General features: G+C 50.7%; 1 protein-coding gene across 1 annotated transcript; it reads left to right on the top strand.

Annotated features, from left to right (window-relative positions):
- Positions 1–668: 668 nt before the first annotated feature.
- Positions 669–2,861, top strand: LOC308242315 (disintegrin and metalloproteinase domain-containing protein 21-like; the record flags this gene model as incomplete). Its single annotated transcript, XM_080656342.1, has 1 exon — positions 669–2,861. The coding sequence occupies one exon, from the start codon at positions 669–671 to the stop codon at positions 2,859–2,861; it is 2,193 nt and encodes a 730-aa protein (XP_080512468.1).
- Positions 2,862–18,265: the final 15,404 nt, after the last annotated feature.

The following is an 18,265-nucleotide window of genomic DNA, read 5'->3' as shown; positions in this document are numbered from 1 at the left end:
CTGTGGTTGCTGTCCTGGAGCCCAGGGCATTAGGTTGTGCCCTGAGGGGTCTGGAAGAAGGGAAGTTACAAGTTACCCTGACATTTCAATGATATGTTATCATAGATGCAAAAGGACAATAGGCTCAGTTAAGGTAAAGATTGACCTTTGTCAGGGAAGATGCTGGCCTAGGACATGACTACCCAGTATAAACTGCTTCTTAATGAAAATGTTTTAAGTTCAGACCATCCTTGGTGGCTACTTTAGGTCTGTGAGTTTGCCAGGCCGCCATGCAGGCCTCCCCTGAGCTAGTCAGGTTAGTATGTGGCCGTTTTTCATCCACAGTAGGGAACTTAACTTGGCTGTAATGACATAGCATGTGTGCAAGTAGCCAGAGGGAAGCCTGACATGTATGCAGTGGAGACATGGGTCTGCTTCCTTCTCTCTTATTTCCACCTTAGCATTCACGGGCAGGGTTCCCACCTCCCCGTCTTCAACCCCAGCTGAATGCACACCCAGCCCCACCCACTGCCACGCCCTGTCATTGTTGCCTCAGCTGACCCAGCCAGGGTAGGGTTTCTGTCACTATGCCCTTGGCAGGAAGTGGCCACTGCAGATGGTGGGGACCAGGTTTCACTGAGGACCCTCCCTCTCTCCGTTCCCATCCACGGTTCTCCCCCACCAAGGGCATGAGGCTGGCAGAGGGCCCGGTCACCCTCAGGACGCCCCTCTTGCTGCTTGGGCTCTGGGTGCTGCTGGCTCCCGCCCAGTGTTCTCAAGGTCGTCCCTCCTGGCGCTACATCTCCTCCGAGGTGGTGATTCCCAGGAAGGAGCTGCACCGTGGCAAAGCCGTGCTGGCAGCAGGCTGGCTCTCCTACAGCCTGAGGTTTGGGGGCCAGAGACACGTCCTCCACATGCGGCGCAAGAGACTGTTTTGGCCTGGACAGCTGGTGGTGATGACTCAGGATGACCAGGGGGCCTTGCAGGTGGACTACCCCTTTTTCCCTCTCGACTGTTACTACCTGGGCTACCTGGAGGACGTCCCTCTCTCCATGGTCACCGTGGACACGTGCTATGGGGGCCTGGAAGGCATCATGAAGGTGGACGACCTGGCCTATGAAATCAAACCCCTCAAGGATTCCCAGAGGTTTGAGCACATCATTTCTCAGATCGTAGCCGATCCTAATGCCATAGGACCCATGTCCACGCTGGGACACAAGGCTGAGAGGCACCCGCTGGTCTCTGACCCGAACCCCAGTGCATCCTCCAGGATCAGCAGTAAGCTCTATTCATCCCACCGTGGAACTATGAAAGGCTGTCTTATGAGTACTCATTCTTTTTATACTGTGTACAACAATGTGTCACAGTGTGCCCAATACCTTATACAACTAGGTAGTTTAGTAGATGCCATGTTTCAAGGTATCGATTTAAGGTACTACATCAGCCTCATTGTCATTTATAATGTGAAAGAGCCAACAAGTATGGACAACTATAGTGTGCCATTTGGTGCATTTGCTATGCATTATGTTCCCAATATTTACAATGTATTTACGCCACATTCAGGCTTAATCGTGAAAAGAGATGGGCCCCATGAACTTAATTTCAATCCAGTTCTCTACGGGCTATGCACAAAATATAATCTCATCTTTGTGGGTCACCTATCCAGACATTATTTATTGTTATCAATTATAGCCACCCACCAAATAGGGATCAGTTTCGGTCTGTATTTAGATACGAGCACCTGTGTTTGCCAGAGAAGGACCACCTGCATCATGAGCACATACCCTGTGTTGACAGATTCATTCAGTAACTGTTCCTTTCTACACACACAACACGTATTTCGTGGTACCTCAACATGCGTTTTTGAAACTGAAAAAGTGTATTCAAACAGAAGCCTGACAACCATTCGATGTGGAAACTCTGTGGTGGAAGACAAAGAGCAGTGTGACTGTGGGACCTTCAAGCAGTGTTACAGCAACCCATGCTGCGACAGTGACTGCCGCTTCACGTCTGGGAGCATTTGTGACAGGGAAACCTGCTGCGCAAACTGCACCTACACGCCCGCGGGGACGCTCTGCAGACCGATCCGGAACATCTGTGACCTTCCGGAGTACTGCATGGGGAAGGACACGCGGTGCCCCAGTGATTTTTATCTGCAAGATGGAACCCCGTGCACCGAGGACGGCTACTGCTACCATGGCAATTGTACCGACCGCAGTATGCACTGCAAGGAGATCTTTGGGGAAGGGGCGCTGAGCGCTCCAGACGTCTGCTACGACATAAATAAAAAGGGCCAACGATTTGGACACTGTAAAGTTACACTTGGATTACGCCCAGCTCGTTGTGCGGATGCTGATGTTAAGTGTGGACGCCTACAGTGTGTCAACGTCACTCATCTGCCTCCGTTACAGGAACATGTGGGGTTCCATCACTCAATCATAGGGGGGTTCTTGTGTTTTGGGGTGGGTGCACACCGAGGGACAAGCTCAACTGATGTGGGTGCTGTGAGACCTGGTACCCCCTGTGGGGGTGGACACTTCTGTCTTCAGGGCTTCTGCAATGCTACTCTGGCAGCCTTAGACTACAACTGTCCCCCTTCGAAATGCAACTACAGGGGCGTGTGCAACAATAACAGGAACTGCCATTGCCATGTAGGCTCGGACCCTCCCCTGTGCATAAACAGTGGTGCCGGAGGGAGTGTGGACAGCGGACCCCCTCCAAGAAGAAGGCGGACAGTGAAGGCAAGTGGTATGTCACTGGTGTATTTGAGAGTGATTTTTGGTCGCTTGCTTGCCCTCATAGCTGCACTCCTCTTTGGTGTAGCCACGAATGTGAGAACTCTCCAGACCACTACAGTCACTGAAGTGAACGTTGGTAGATAGTGAACAGCAAGTCAGCCTTCGGACCCCTGTACAACTCAGGCAACATGAAGAAACACCTGAAAAAAGTCACCATAACCGACTGGCAGAGCTCAAGCCCACACTTCTGAGCAGCTGCAGGGGTCCTGCCCCACATCCAGGGTGCGCACCGTGGATGTTTTCACACCACTCTCTCTGACAGCTTGCTGGCCAGCGTCTGCAATAAAGCTTGAGCAGCGCACATTGGCGTCCTGTGCAGTCCTTGTAGGTCTGTAAGTGCCCTGAGTGAGCCTGAGGCTCGGGCCTGGACAGGAGACCTGGTCAGCAGCTGGCCTTGCTCTGTGGACGCCTGTCCCAGGATTAGTGACAGTGGCCACAGGTTCCTTTAGGGCCAATTGCTGACAGTTCCCCACAGTCATGCTCTTGAGCACCGAGTGTCCCTCAGTCCCTGGGTAAGGTCTCCTCTAAACTGCTTGGGTTCAGGGCAATGGCATGCTCCTCCTCTCGTTTAACCCCGCCTATTTCACACGGGGGTGGGAGTGGGGGTGTGGCTGTGAGCTGTGGGCTGAGAGTGAGGGTTCCTTGTCTGCTAGTGACTTCTGAGCCCCGTGGAGAGCACCCTTTCCCTGTGTGGAGGCGGACCAGTGAGTGGCACTAAATCAGAAAGAAGTGGCCCTCCTGACTCTGGCCTCAGAGAGAGAAGGCAAGCCGAGAGCAGATAACCCTCCCCTTACTTGCTCCACCAGAACCATCCTCTTGGCTTCTGTAATCTCGCTTGCTTCTCGCATGATGCGCAGCCAACCGCCCAGGCTGCCTCATGTGTGGAAAGACCCTTGAATACCCGGAAGCTTCTCATGTATAAAAAACGGTCAGAACACTGACACAGGGCTCAGTCTCTGGAGAGAACTCCCCTGAGCCCGCAGTGGTGCAAACAGAAGTCTTTTTCTAAACCTCCGAGTGCATTTGGATTGTTGCTTCTGCCCAGCCTGATTTCTGCCATCAGATTTGTTTTCCTGTTCTCGGAGAAGCCAACAGCTACTCTGGCCCTTTGAGCCACCATTGTCGGAAGCCATCAGAGGAGGCCGCTAATTTCGGGTCCTCGCGACGGACAGGAAGGCACGCCGCTGGTGATTTCACTGGACCCCGACCCTCGCTGGGCCCGAAAGTAGTCGGCCACTGCTGTGCTCGAACGGACGGACTCCAGGGAAGACAGTAAAGTCTGCCGGGGCCAGGACATGAGACCGGTAAGTGTCCCCGGGGACCCTGGACCGAGTTCAGGCCCGCCTCAAAGGTGGAAGGGCAGCTTGATCACCTCCCGAGCGGTGTGGTCACAGCATAGGACAGGAGACTCCTGGGGTGCGAGTCTGGAACTCTGTGTGATTCTGTGTGCATGTGTGTGAGTGACTGTGCCCCATGGCGTCAGCTGTGGAGCATGAATGAGTCCCAACCTGCGGTTCTGTGGTGACCTCATAGGGCTTAGGGCGGTGTCAGGTTCTGGGGGACACTGTCCCTCCCGGTGAAGCTGATCCGGGTCAGGGGCTTATACTGACCTGCTAATGCTAAGAGGCACCTAATTCCCTGGGAGGGGAGTGGCCAGGTGGACGACAGGAAGAGCTCCCCTTAGTTTGTCTCGCAACACCGTTCACTGGGAGGGTTTTAGTTCATCATTTTGGACACCATCACGGTGTTGGGGGGGGGTGGGGGTGGGGGAGCTCCTCACAACCTACAGTTCTGGGATGTATGATTAAAAACTTTAAGAAAGGGTTCTCAGGAGATTATTTGGTCAAATTGACCCGCGGAAAGGTGCGCACCCTCTGTGAATTGGAGTGGCCCACCTTTGGTGTAGGATGGCCTTCTGAAGGCGCTCTTGATGTCCCCATGGTCCGTGCTGTATATGGGGTCGACACTGGAAGCCCCAGCCACCCGGAGCAATTTCCTTCCATAGCCCAATGGTTGGAAATAGCTCAGATCAACCTTGCTGGGTCGGTCCGGTTCTGCGTTACTGGTCAGGGACAGTGTCCGGTCCTCGTGGCACAAAGTGAAAGGAAGACTTCACGAAAAGTACAGAGGCCCCCCATATTACAAGGGGACTCAGAGGAAGCTATATCACTGCTGCCACCATACGCCCCAATGCCCCACTACCTGAAGATGGGGAACCTCACCTGCCGGGTAGCCCGCATCCATCGATCTCACCTCTGCCTGCAGCTAGCCCGCCGCCACAACCAGGGTCACCTGAGCTTGTGGGAAGACATCTTGGGTCAGCGGCCCAAGCCCAAGGACCAAGACCCCCAGGAGCAATGCAGATGCCATTGCGGGAGATAAGGGCTCCACAGAGAATAGGCCCTGATGGGACCCTACCAGAAGGGGGATGAGTCTTCTAGTATCAGCCATTCTCCACCACTGACCTCCTCAACTGGGAACATCACATGCCACCATATTACGAAACACCTCAGGCAATGGTTGATCTCCTAGAATCCATATTTCAGACTCATTGCCCCCCGCTGGGTCAACTGTATATAGCCCCTCCTCACGTTGTTCAACACAGAAGAACGCCGACAAATAGTCGCTGAAGCCAGGAAATGGCTCCAGACTCAAGCCCCAGCTGGACACCTAGATGGAGAAGCCTGGGCATGGGAAGCCTCGCCTGATGAAGAACCACGCTGGAACCCAAAGACGGAGGAGGGAAGAAGTTTTCTAAAAAGATATCGACTCGCCTTCCTCCAAGAGATCGGGCAGAGGTCAAGAAGCCTACAAACATGGCAAAGACCTCTAAGGTCTTGCAGAAATGGGATGAGAGTCTGGCTGAATTTTATGAGAGACTCTGCGAGGCCTTCAGAGTCTACACTCCAGAGGCCCCTGAAAACCAGCGCATGGTCAATGCTGCCTTTGTGGGGTAGGCTCAAACCGACATCAGACAGAAACTTCAAAAATTAGAGGGGTTCGCCGGAAAGAATGCCACTGAAATGAGAGAAATTGCCAACAAGGTCTTTGTGAACCAAGACCTCACTACCAAGGAGGAGGAAGAACAAAGAATGAAAAGGTAGGCGGCTCTCCTGGCTGCTGCCTTGAGGCAACCAGCCCTGCCAGAAGAGCCCAGATGGAGACAATGAGGGACTCAAGAACCAAGAAGGAAAGGGCCCCAGAGAGGAGACCAATGTGCCTACTGCAAGGGATCGTGGCACTGGAAAAATGAGTGCCCCAACCATCAGAAGGCGAGCCAGCGGCTTCTGCTCCACCCAGCTGCTACCGGGCAGACCCACCAGATGCCGACCAGATCGACCTGGCAGGAGTAGATTCTTTTTTGTTGTTGTTGTTGTTCCATTCATTGGTTCATTCTTCTTCTTCTTCTTCTTCTTCTTTTTAAATAAATCTTTATTGTTCAGATTATTACAATTGTTTCTCCTTTTTCCCTCCATAGCTCCCCTCCACCCGGTTCCCACCCCACCCTCTGCCCTTACCTCCCCCCCACTGTCCTCATCCATAGGTGTACAATTTTTGTCCAGTCTCTTCCTGCACCCCCCATACCCCTTTCCCCCTGAGAATTATCAGTCCACTCCCTTTCTATGCCCCTGATTCTATTATATTCACCAGTTTATTTTGTTCCTCAGATTTTTAATTCACTTGATTTTTCGGTTCACTTGTTGATAGACATGTATTTGTTGTTCAAAATTTTTATCTTTACTTTTTTCTTCTTCCTCTTCTTAAAGAATACCTTTCAGCATTTCATATAATACTGGTTTGGTGGTGCTGAGGTCCTTTAGCTTTTCCTTATCTGTGAAGCTCTTTATCTGACCTTCAATTGTGAATGATAGCTTTGCTGGGTAGAGTAATCTTGGTTGTAGGTTCTTGCTGTTCATCACTTTGAATATTTCTTGCCACTCCCGTCTGGCCTGCATAGTTTCTGTTGAGAAATCAGCTGACAATTGTATGGGTGCTCCCTTGTAGGTAATTAACTGTTTTTCTCTTGCTGTTTTTAATATTCTCTCTTTGTCTTTTGCTCTTGGCGTTTTAATTATGATGTGTCTTGGTGTGGTCCTCTTTGGATCCATTTTGTTCCGGGTTCTGTGCGCTTCCTGGACATATAAGTCTATTTCTTTCACCAGGTGGGGGAAGTTTTCATTCATTATTTCTTTGAATAGGTTTTCAGTATCTTGCTCTCTCTCTTCTTCTGGCACCCCCATAATTCTGATGTTGGTACATTGAAGTTGTCCCAGAGGCTTCTTACACTATCCTCAACTTTTTGGATTTTTTTTTTTTTTTTTTGCTTTTCCGGTTGAGTGTTTTTTGCTTTTTTGTATTTCAAATCTTTGACTTGATTCTTGCATTCCTCTAGTCTGCTGTTGGGTCTCTGTATAATATTTTTTATTTCAGTCAGTGTATGTTCAATTTCTAGTTGGATTTTTTTTCATATCTTCGAGGGTCTCGCTAAATTTTTCGGCCTTTTCTAGGATATTCTTAAAAAGCCTTATAACCATGGTTTTGAATTTTATATCCAGTCGTTTGTTTTCCTCCATTTCTTTCGTTTGTGATCTGTTTCTTTGTCTCCGCATTTTTGCTGCTTCCCTGAGTTGGTAGGGTAGCTTTGTGTGCTAGGTTTCCTATATGGCCCAGTGGGTCGGCCTCCCCAGTTAACCTGAGGTGGACACTCCTGGTGCACCCCTTTGTGGACTGTGTGTACAGCCTTGTTGTAGTTAAGTCTTGATTGTTGTTGGTAACACTGGGAGGAATTGACCTCCAGGCTAGTTGGCTGTGAGGATCAGCTGTATCTACGCTGGGAGAAGTTTGGTGCTGGAGACAGCCTTATAGGATTAGACTTGCCAAATTGCAAAAGCCTCTGTGCTCAGCTTGGATGGAGTGGAGTCTCAGGGCAGAGCAGACAGTCTTGTCTTCCCATCAGCCTTGCCCTTGTGCACGCACCTCCAGACCTCTGCCTTACCCGGCTCCCGAGTCTCCGCCCGAGAGTCCAGATTCCCCCCACAAGAGCATGGGTCCCCAGGTGCTCACCTGGAGCTGGGATTCTGTGCAGTCAGAACTGGGGTTCAGTGCAGTCAGGAGCTTCCGTCTGCCTTCCGCTAGGGAAAGCCTGCGGCAACCTCCGCATTCAGACTTCTCCGTGAGCACTCGCGTGCACGCGCCTTCAGACCCCTGCCTGCTGCGTCTCCCCTGAGTCTCCATGTGCCTTTCTCTCTACCTGACAGTCCAGACTCCCCCTGTATAAGCCTGGGTCCACGGGGTTTTGCCCAGAATTGGGGTTCCGTGCAGTCGGAACTGGTGTTCAGTGCAGTCGGGGGCTTCCTTCCCCCTCTCGCCAGAGAAAGTCAGCCAGGCACTCAGCCACCCTTCCTCTCTGCGCGTGTGTCTCCATACCTCAGCCCTTTGCTGCTCCTCTGATTCTCCGTGAACTTTCCTCTTTCCTTCTAGTTGTAGAATTTCCACTCAGCCAGCCTTCCTGTGGTTCTGGATGATGTCTGCTCTGTCTTTTAGTTGCAGTTTTGAAATTGTTGTGCGAGGCAGCAGTTTAGGTGCTTACCTATGCCGACATCTTGGTTTCTCCAGGAGTACATTCTGACTAAGAAAGACCAGCTCTATCCAACTTGGCCCCCATGAGCCCATGGTCCAAGTGAAGGTTGGGGACCAAACAGTAAACTTTATGGTGGACACAGGCGGCGAACATTCTGTAGTGACACAAAAGGTGACACTGCTATCAGGACAAGAAATCACCACTGTGGGGGCTACCAGGACCAAAACCCTTAGACCGCTCTGTGGCCCCCGACAATGCCATTTGGGGAGCCACCGGGTAGTCCATGAGTTCCTATATCTACCATACTGCCCAGTCCCGCTGCTGGGCAGGGACCTGTTGGCAAAGATGGGTGCAGAGTAGCCTTTACTCTGGATGGATGGGCATGACTGCGCCTAGATAAGGAAGTCCCTCCCATGAGCCTGTCTCTGACGGTACCACAGGAAGAAGAATATGAGGCTGTATACCTCCCCACCCGATAAGCCAACAGTGGCCCCAGAACTAGAGACCGAGTTTCCATTAGTCCGGGCAGAAGAAATCCTCATCCCCCTGGTCTGGCCAAAAACCACGGCCTGGTACTGATTGACCTGAAGCCTGGAGCTCAGCCTGTCAAGATATGCCAGCATATGGTTCTGCGGGAAGCGCTTCTGGGGATCCAGATTCACCTAGACTGACAACTCAAGTGGGTGCTTCTAAAGCGATGTCAGTCTCCGTAGAACACCCCCCTGCTGCCCGCAATGAAGCCTGGGAGAAACGACTACCGTCCAGTACAAGACTGAAGGGTCATTAATGAAGCCGTTATCACTGCACTCGGCGCTGCCTAACCCATGCACTCTGCTAGGATTCATATACCTTCCGAGGCATAATGGTTCACATGCCAGGCCTTGAAGAACGCCTTCTTCTGCCTCCAACTAGTGCCCAATAGCCAGCCTCTGTTTGCCTTCAAATGGGAAAGCCCAAGCACAGGCACAAAGGAACAACTCACTTGGACTAGATTGCCTCAGGGATTCAAAAATTCACCAACCTTGTTCTGCAGGGCACTAGCCTCTGACTTGGACAGGTTCCTGGGGGATGTGTCCTCTTCCAACATGTAGAGGACCTCCTACTGGCTAGCCCCACTGGAGCCCAATGCTGGGAGGGAACCAAGGCTTTACTCAGGCTGCTGATGGAGGCTGGATGTCAAAGAAAAGGGCACAGATTTGCCAAAAAGAAGTCAAATGCTTTTGCTTTAGAATTACCGAAGGCAAACAAATGCTTGGGGCTGAAAGAAGACAGTTAGTCTGTGCTATTCCAGTTCCCACTTCCCATCGACATATTCGAGAGTTTCTGGGAGCCGCTGGGTCCTGTCGAATATGGATTCCCGGATTTTCAGAACTGGCAAAACCCTTCTATCAGGCCCTAAAAGGAGAAGGAAAGGCGCCCCTTGCCTGGGGCCCTGACCAAGAAGAGGCATTTACGACAATGAAGACAAAACTCACGGAGGGCACCGGCTTTGGGACTCCCAGACGCATCACGGGACTTCAACCTGTTCGTTCATGAAAACAGTGGGATCGCTCTGGGCGTCCTAACCGAGAAATTTGGGCCTTGACAGGACCAGTGGCATACCTTTCAAAGCAAACTGACCAGATTGCAGCAGGCTGGCCACCCTACCTGAGGGCCTTAGCGGCCACCACACTGCTGATCAAGGAGGCAGAGAAGCTCACGTTGGGACAAAATCTAAACATCAAGGTGCCCCACTCCATCATTACCTTGATGGACACTATGGGACAGCACTGGCTAACTCACGCTCGGATGGCCCAGTAACAAGGGCTCCTATGTGAAAACCCACGAGTCAGACTAGAAACAGTAAAAACTCTAAACCCTGCACTTTCTGGCTGATAGCAGCTGGGGCCTCAGAGCATGACTGCCTGGAGGTGCTTGATGAATTTCACTCCAGCTGGCCAGACCTGACAGATAAACCACGGCATAATCCTGACCTCCTTCTGAATACAGACAGCAGTCGTTTCATGAGTGAGGGCAAAATATATGCTGGGTATGCAATAGTTTCAGATTTTGAAACTCTGAACTCAAAGGCCCTTCCTGAGGGCTGGTCTACCCAAAGAGCAGAACCGTGGGCCCTGGTGAGGGCATTAGAACTTAGCAAGGATAAGCAGGCCAACATATATACTCATTTGTGCTATGCCTTTGCGACCCTACATATACATGGGGCTATATACAAGGAAAGAGGACTCTTGACTGCAGAAGGGAAAGGAATCAAAAACCAAAATGAAACCCTAAAACTGTTAGAGGTACTCTGGCAACCAAAGGAAGTGGCAGTCATCCACTGCAAGGAGCACCAGAAAGGAAGAGTCTGTCAGAGGGGAACCGCCAGGCAGACACTGCAGCTAAACAAGCCGCAAGAGAACAGGCAATACCATCCAAAATCATGCTGGCCCCAGAACTACCTACACCCCCACCATATAGAGTTCAGGAAGAGGAATGGGCACAGCAAGAGGGAGGAAATATGACCAAGGAAGGATGGTGGATCCTCCCAGACCGCAGAATCTATGTGCCAGAGCAACTAGCCCACCGAGTGGTCCTCCAGGAGCATGAACTCACCCACCTGGGAAACCCGCTCTAGAAGCCTTATGGAGCTGGTACTACCTGATTGCTCGGCTTCTGTCCCTGTGCGCCTCAGTCTCCCAACGCTGCCTCCTCTGTGCTCAAAACAACGCCAAGCAAGGCCCCATTGGGCCAGCTGGAACCCAGCACTGCGGCCAAGCACCCTTTGAAGATCTGGAGGTAGACTTCACTGAAATAGGACCCAGCAGGGGAAGTAAATACCTCCCGGATTTTCCTTGTATTTTCTCAGGCTGGGTCGATGCTTACCCCACACGCACGGAGAAGGCAACAGAAGTAACCACAGCTCTACTAAGAGACATCATCCCGAGAGATGGAATGCCATTAACTATGGGCTCAGACAATGGCCCAGCCTTCATGGCAGAAGTAGTACAGCAGGTAGCTAAGACTGTAGGCATCCAATGGAATTTACACACGGCCTACCGGTCTCAGAGCTCAGGGAAAGAAGAATGCATGAATCGGACCCTTAGCAGGCTATGGCAAAACTGTCAGGAAACCAACCTGCCACACTGGCTCTGGCTCTCCTGAGGGTACATTGTACCCCATGGGCAAAGATAGGGTTCTCCCCCTTTGAAATCCTATACAGGAGACCTCCCCCATTAATCAAACTCAGGGGGGACATAAAAGAACTAGGAAATTTAGAAATACAGAAACCATTCGAAGGACTAGGAAAACCTGTCCTTAGGGTACATAGGTGGTAACTGACAGAATACCCATTTCTCTGGCAATAATGGTACATCCCCATAAGCCAGGGGACCAAGTCTGGGTAAAAGACTGGGAAAAGGAACCCCTCAAACCAGCCTGGAAGGGGCCCTATTCAGTAATACTAACCACTCCCACCGCCCTTAAAGTTGCAGGTCTGAACACCTGGATCCACCACTCCCGAGTGAAGGCAGCCCACCCGCTGAAGGACAACCAACCTGAGTGGAAGACAACTCCCAACCAAGACAACCGTCTGCGGGTCACCCTTAAGAAGACAGTAAAACCAGCTGATGGACCTACACAAAAGCCTAAGGACTCCGTCAGTGGACCCGATGGTCACCACCTGCTGGCCTGAGCCTGGCTTCAGATGCTGTACCCTTACTTATCTTTCTCTGTTAGCAATATTAACTGTCCCCTTCCTTGCCCTCCTCCTTCATTGCTGAACTCTGGCATTCCTAACTCCCCAGATGAACATTATCCCCAACAATCAATCTCTTGTAGTTCCTCTGGCAGCACACACCCGATCTAAAAGAGCCAGTTAGCTTATACCGCTGTTAATTGGACTAGGAATCACTGCTGGAATAGGTACTCGTATTGCAGGAATAGCCTCATCTGCCTCCTATTAGCAGAAATTCAGTAGTATTACAAAACAAAACAGAAGGGGTTTAGACCTACTAACTGCTGAAAAGGGAGGAATATACCTCTTCTTAAATGAAGAGTGTTGCTTTTATGTTAACCAATCGGGAATAGTTAGAGATATGGCCCAGCAGTTAAAGGAATGGGTTGCAAAAAGGAGATAGGAATGGCCAGAATCTTGAAACTCCTGGAGTAATATCTGGAATTGTGCATCTTGGACTCTCCCGCTCGCTGGCCCCCTCCTAGTGCTTCTCATGGCACTCCTTTTTGGCCCCTGTATTCTCAACATGCTAACCCGTTTCATTTCCTGTCCTTTAGAAGCAATAAAACTGCAGATGATGCTTCAAACAAAGAACCTCAACTACTGATACTACCCTCTGGACGGCAAGAAGCCCTAGTTGCTGCATCCCCTCCCCATTCGACACCCCATTCAGCAGGAAGTAGCAAGAGCAGTCGGCACCCCATTTCCTTCACGCAGCACAGCGGGAAATCCCTTGTCCATACCTAACCTTAAAATAATGATGTTCTCTAAGTCTGCCCAGAGCAGATAACCCTCACCTTACTTGCTCCACCATAACCACGCCCTTGGCTTCTGTAATCTCACTTGCTTCTTGCATCAGCCAACCACCCAGGCTGCCACGTGTGTGGAAAGACCCCTGAATACCAGGAAGCTTATCCTATATAATAAAAGGGTAATATGCAAATTGTCCCCTTGACCGGGAGTTCGACCTGACTTTGACCAGGGGCCGGGGCTGACCCACCAACTCCCTGAAACCCCCCGCCCCCCCTGGTCACTCCCTCCCGCTGGGCAGCCCCACCCCAATTGGCCACCCACACCCTGATCGGGGTGGGCCGGCCAGACCCCACCCATGCACGAATTCATGCACCAGGCCTCTAGTCATGTATAAAAGAAGGTCAGAACCCAGATGCCTGGCTCAGCCTCCGGAGGGAACTCCACTGAGCCACCAGCAGTGCGCATAAAACGGTCCTTTTCTGAACCTCTGCTGTGTTTGGATTGTCGCCTCCCGCCAGCCTGATTTCTGCCATAACAAAAGGAGCCTGCTCATGTGGGCCTGTCCTCCCCACTGTGCACTGCAGAGAGTGGCAGTGAGTGTGAGCTGACTCCTGGGGAGGCACCGACACCCTCTTCCCCACAGGCCTGTGGGACTGGAAACCCTCCTCCTCTGTGTCTTCATAGTTTGCCCCTAAATGCCATTGTACAATGTCATGTAAACCTGATGAAAGTAAACCTTTACACGAACATTTAAAATTAGATATTTCCTCGGTGCAACAAAGGTTCATCATGTGGAATTTAAAAGCCCAAATCCCCACAAATTCAAGGGCCTGGGTGTCTGTGATGGATAGACATGTCAGGTGGATGTTAGAAGCTGAGGTAGGAACCTCTTTCTCCTGAGACGGGTAATGTGGGGGAGCTGGGAAGAAGGATAAGGGCCCTGGGCTCAGGGAGCACAGAGTCTAGGTCTGAGTCGGTGAGAACTAGACAGCGGGTCCTGCTGGGGTGGTTTCCACATGCACTTGAGTCACTGAGCAGCCAGAGGGTCACTTGTGGTCAGATGGACACACACCCGAGGGTACAGATCCCATGGGATGATCCTAACCCCTGTGGAGCAGGTGGGCCAGTCAGGAGGCAGGAGAGAAGTGGGCACAGGTGGGCATGAGGGGGCAAGTCCTGAGCTCAGCACAGAGCTGCCTGGGCTGTGCTGGGGTCCCTCTTGGTGGGAAATTTACCAAACACAGGAAGGTGAGAGCACTGTGGATGGTCTTTGACAAGAAAGACAAAGGACACGTGCACTATGGTGAAGAAAGGTCACCAGGTCTGGTGCTACCTCATCAGCAAACGGGCAGTGTCTCTCCCTCATTTGTGTCTGCAGTGAGGCCATGAGAAACTAGAACCATGAAGAAGGAAGTGTCCATGGGGTTGGCTGAGCCTTGAGAGGAAACCCCTGGGCCCAGGAGGTACAAACTTTCTTCTCCACCAAGTCCACAGGGGCTCCTGGGTCTGCGCTGCTGGTCCTGAACCCCCTGCTGGTCCTGAGGCCCCTGCTGGTCCTGAACCCTCCCTGTTGGTCCTAAGGCCCTGCTGCTGGTCCTGAACACTCCCTGCTGGTCCTGAGCACCCCCTGCTGGTCCTGAGCCCCCTGTGGGCCTTGAGTCCCCGGCTGATCCTGAGCCTCCCCTGGGTGGTCCTGAGCCCCCTGCTGGTCCTGAACCCCCTGCTGGTTCTGAGCGCCCTGCTGGTCCTGAGCGCCCCCTGATTGCCTGGTACATCTCCTGGTAAATTATGTTCCCCTTGCCTCCCTGGCCTCATGTCCCCTTCAGGGAGGTGTGTGTCTGGGCTCACACTGACTTCCCCTCACTGTGTCTCTCCCAGTTATACACTGCCTTGACCTTTGCGGCAGGTTCAGAATGATTTGAAGGATGTTCTACAACACAATAAACACAGTATGCAAAAATATGACTTTAGAAGGCATTAGGAGCCAGGTGGAACTTCTTTTGTGTAGAGGAACACTGAGACCAGGTCACATCTCATTTTATTCTCTTTGAATACACATTTTCCCTTTAGCAATGCACACAGGCAGATCAAAGGTAAAGTTTGGTAAACAATGCAAGGATTATCAGGTCAGGAAATCGCCTCAAGCCATTGCAATCACAGCAGGAGCAACACTTGTGGTGATATTCAGCCCTGCTGAAAATCAAAGTCCATTGGCCTTCCAATGTCTCTTTTTGTTGCTAACTGCTGTTTGCTTTAGCTTCCAGCAATACACTGCCCAGTCCTGGCTCTTAGGTAGGATTTCAGTGTCGCATTATACTTTGTACTTCCACCAGCCCACATAACCCCATCCCACTGCAGCCCCTATCCCTGGAACCTGGTGGGTCCAGTGCATAGCATTGCTCATTAAAGAGAATCCAGGGACAGTGCAGGTGAGGGAGGGGGTCTGCGAGGGCTTCACCAGTCCTGGGCCTGACTCCTGCAGCTTCTTGTGGGACAGGACCCCTGGGCACAAGGAGCATCAGTCCTTTCAGTCCCCTGCCATCCATGACCCCTGTCTCACCCCTGAGACTCTCACCTTGGGGGGCTGTCAGCAGGCATAGGAGAAGACCCAGCGGTCTCATCTTCTTCTAGTTCACAGCTCTGCCTTCCTAGAGACCTCAGCCCTGTGTGAGGAGAGAGCTGTGAGCTTGCACAGCCCAGAGAGGATTTACCATGGGGCTTGAAGAGACATTTGCATGTGGGGACTCTGTTCTCATACGTGGGAGGGACTGTGTTCAGCCTGACATGTCCTTCTAGGTCCTGAGCACATTCCTTCTCCTGGACTCAGTGGTGTGGGTCTTGGATGGGAGAACACTTGGGGTATGACGCACCTTGGAGTCAGGTCAATGGATGGCCCCATCTTTTCAAGTTTAACGATGAATGCTGGACTAGATGAGTGGGTCACACTACTTTAATCTTATGTGCCATGGAATTCTTAAAAAAGTGGATCAACATTATGTACAAACATCTTTCCAAGTTGAAAGAAAGACATTAAATAAGTTCAACATTGTAAAATCAGATAACCACAATTTCATATAAAATAACATTTTCATGTCAGAGAAAATGGAGAGATATAGGAAATAAGTGAGAGATCAGTGAAAATGGAGAGGTAGCAGGATACAAAATGAACATTCAGAAATCAATGGCATTTTAATACACCAGTAATGAACTCTCAGAAAGAGAAACTGAAAAAAAAAAAAAATCCCATTTTCCATTGCAACAAAGAAATTAAGATACGTGGGAAAAAACTTAACCAAGGAGGTATAAGATCTATATTTGGAGAACTATAGGACCCTGAGAAAAGAGATAGAGGAACATAGAGACAAATGAAAAGATATACTGTGTTCATGGATCTCTAGAATTGACACCACTGAAATGTCAATACTACCCAAGGCAATCTACAGATTCAATGCAATCCTTATTACCATACCAAGGGCTTATGTCACAGAATTTGAACAAATACAGCCAAAATTTATATGGAACCATAAAAGACCCTGAATAGCTGCAGCAGTCTTGAGAAAGAAGAACAAAGTTGGAGGGAATCACAATACCGGATATCAAACTATGCTACAAAGCCATTATAATCAAAACAGCCCGATACTGGCACAAGAACAGGCACTTAGACCAATGGAACAGAACAGGGAACCCAGAAATCGACCCAAGCCATTACGCTCAATTAATATTTGACAAAGGAGGCAAGGATATACAATGGAGTTAAGACAGTCTCTTCAACAAATGGTGCTGGTGAAACCTGGACAGACACATGCAAAAGATGAAACCAGACTACCAACTTATACCATACACATGAATAAACTCAAAATGGGTAAAAGACTCAAATGTAAGTCATGAAACCATGCAAATCCTGGAAGAAAACATAGGCAGTAATATCTCAGGCATCTCACGTAGCAGAATTTTTGCCAATACATCTTCTAGGGCAAGAGAAACAAAGGAAAATCAGCAGATGGGACTACATCACAGTAAAATGCTTAGGACAAGAGGCCACCCAAAATCGGGTGGGGCAACCCCCTCCCCTTAACCTAGCCTTTTTCTCTTCATGGGTACAGAAGTCCTGGACACATCCCCCAGATTGTGAGAAATGGCTGGTCTATTTAAATTTCAAAGGTCGGACTGGGAAACAAAAACATGAGAAAATGAGACTTTTAATTACACTCTGAAGAGTGGGTGTCCATTTCACAGGATCACCAGGAGACCTAATAATTAATGGGCTGGGACCTTTTTCAGTTACCTCCCTTTGTCTAGGGAATCTTTCTAGGACCTGTGATATCGGCCACGTGTACCGCTTATACTCTCTTTCCCCACCCCCACATCCTGTTTGCTCTGAAGATATTCAGTAATGGCTTGGCCCCGACTGTTTCTTTTCTATGAATATAAATCATAGGCATGCTCAATAGACTAACAATAAATAATTAAACCTAACAACAAAGACAGGTAAAACAACAATCAACAGAGAAACCAAGATGGCAGCATAGGTAAGCACCTAAACTGCTGCCTTGCACAACAATTTCAAAACTGCAACTAAAAGACCGAACGGACACCATCCAGGACCACAGGAAAGCTGGCTGAGTGGAAATTCTACAACTATAAGGAAAGAAAAAAGCTCACAGAGAATTGGAGGTACGGCAAAGGGTCTTTGTGCGCGCAGAGAGGAACAGCAGCGGAGAGCCTGGCTGACTTTCTCTGGTGGGAGGGGGAAGGAAGGCCCCGACTGCACTGAACCCCAGTTTAGACTGCACTGAACCCCAGATCCGGGCGAAATCCCATAGACACAGACTCATACAGGGGGAGTCTGGGCTGTCAGATAGAGAGAAAGGCACCCAGAGACTCGGAGACCCGGGGGAGACCAGGGGGAGCCCTGGCGGGCAGGGGTCTGGAGGCGCGCGCACCAGTGTGCACAAAGACTGCGGAGGTTGCTACAGGCTTTCCCTAGCAGAAGGGACTGCACTGAACCCCAGTTCTGACTGCACAGAACCCCAGCTCCAGGTGAGCACCTGGGGACCCATACTCTTGTGGGGGTATCTGGACTCTCGGGCGGAGACTCGGGAGCCGGGTAAGGCAGAGGTCTGGAGGCGCGTGCACAAGGGCAAGGCTGACGGGAAGACAAGACTGTCTGCTCCGCCCTGAGACTCCACTCCATCCAAGCTGAGCACCGAGGCTTTTGCAATTTGGCAAGTCTAATCCTATAAGGCTGTCTCCAGCACCAAACTTCTCCCAGCGTAGATACAGCTGATCCTCACAGCCAACTGGCCTGGAGGTCAATTCCTCCCAGTGATACCAACAACAATCAAGACTTAACTACAACAAGGCTGTACACACAGTCCACAAAGGGGTGCACCAAGAGTGTCCACCTCAGGTTAACTAGGGAGGACGACCCACTGGGCC

The sequence above is a fragment of the Plecotus auritus genome (genome assembly GCF_963455305.1).
Source record: "Plecotus auritus genome assembly, chromosome: 1".
NCBI lineage: Eukaryota > Metazoa > Chordata > Mammalia > Chiroptera > Vespertilionidae > Plecotus > Plecotus auritus.
This window is presented reverse-complemented; position numbering and strand designations above follow the sequence as displayed.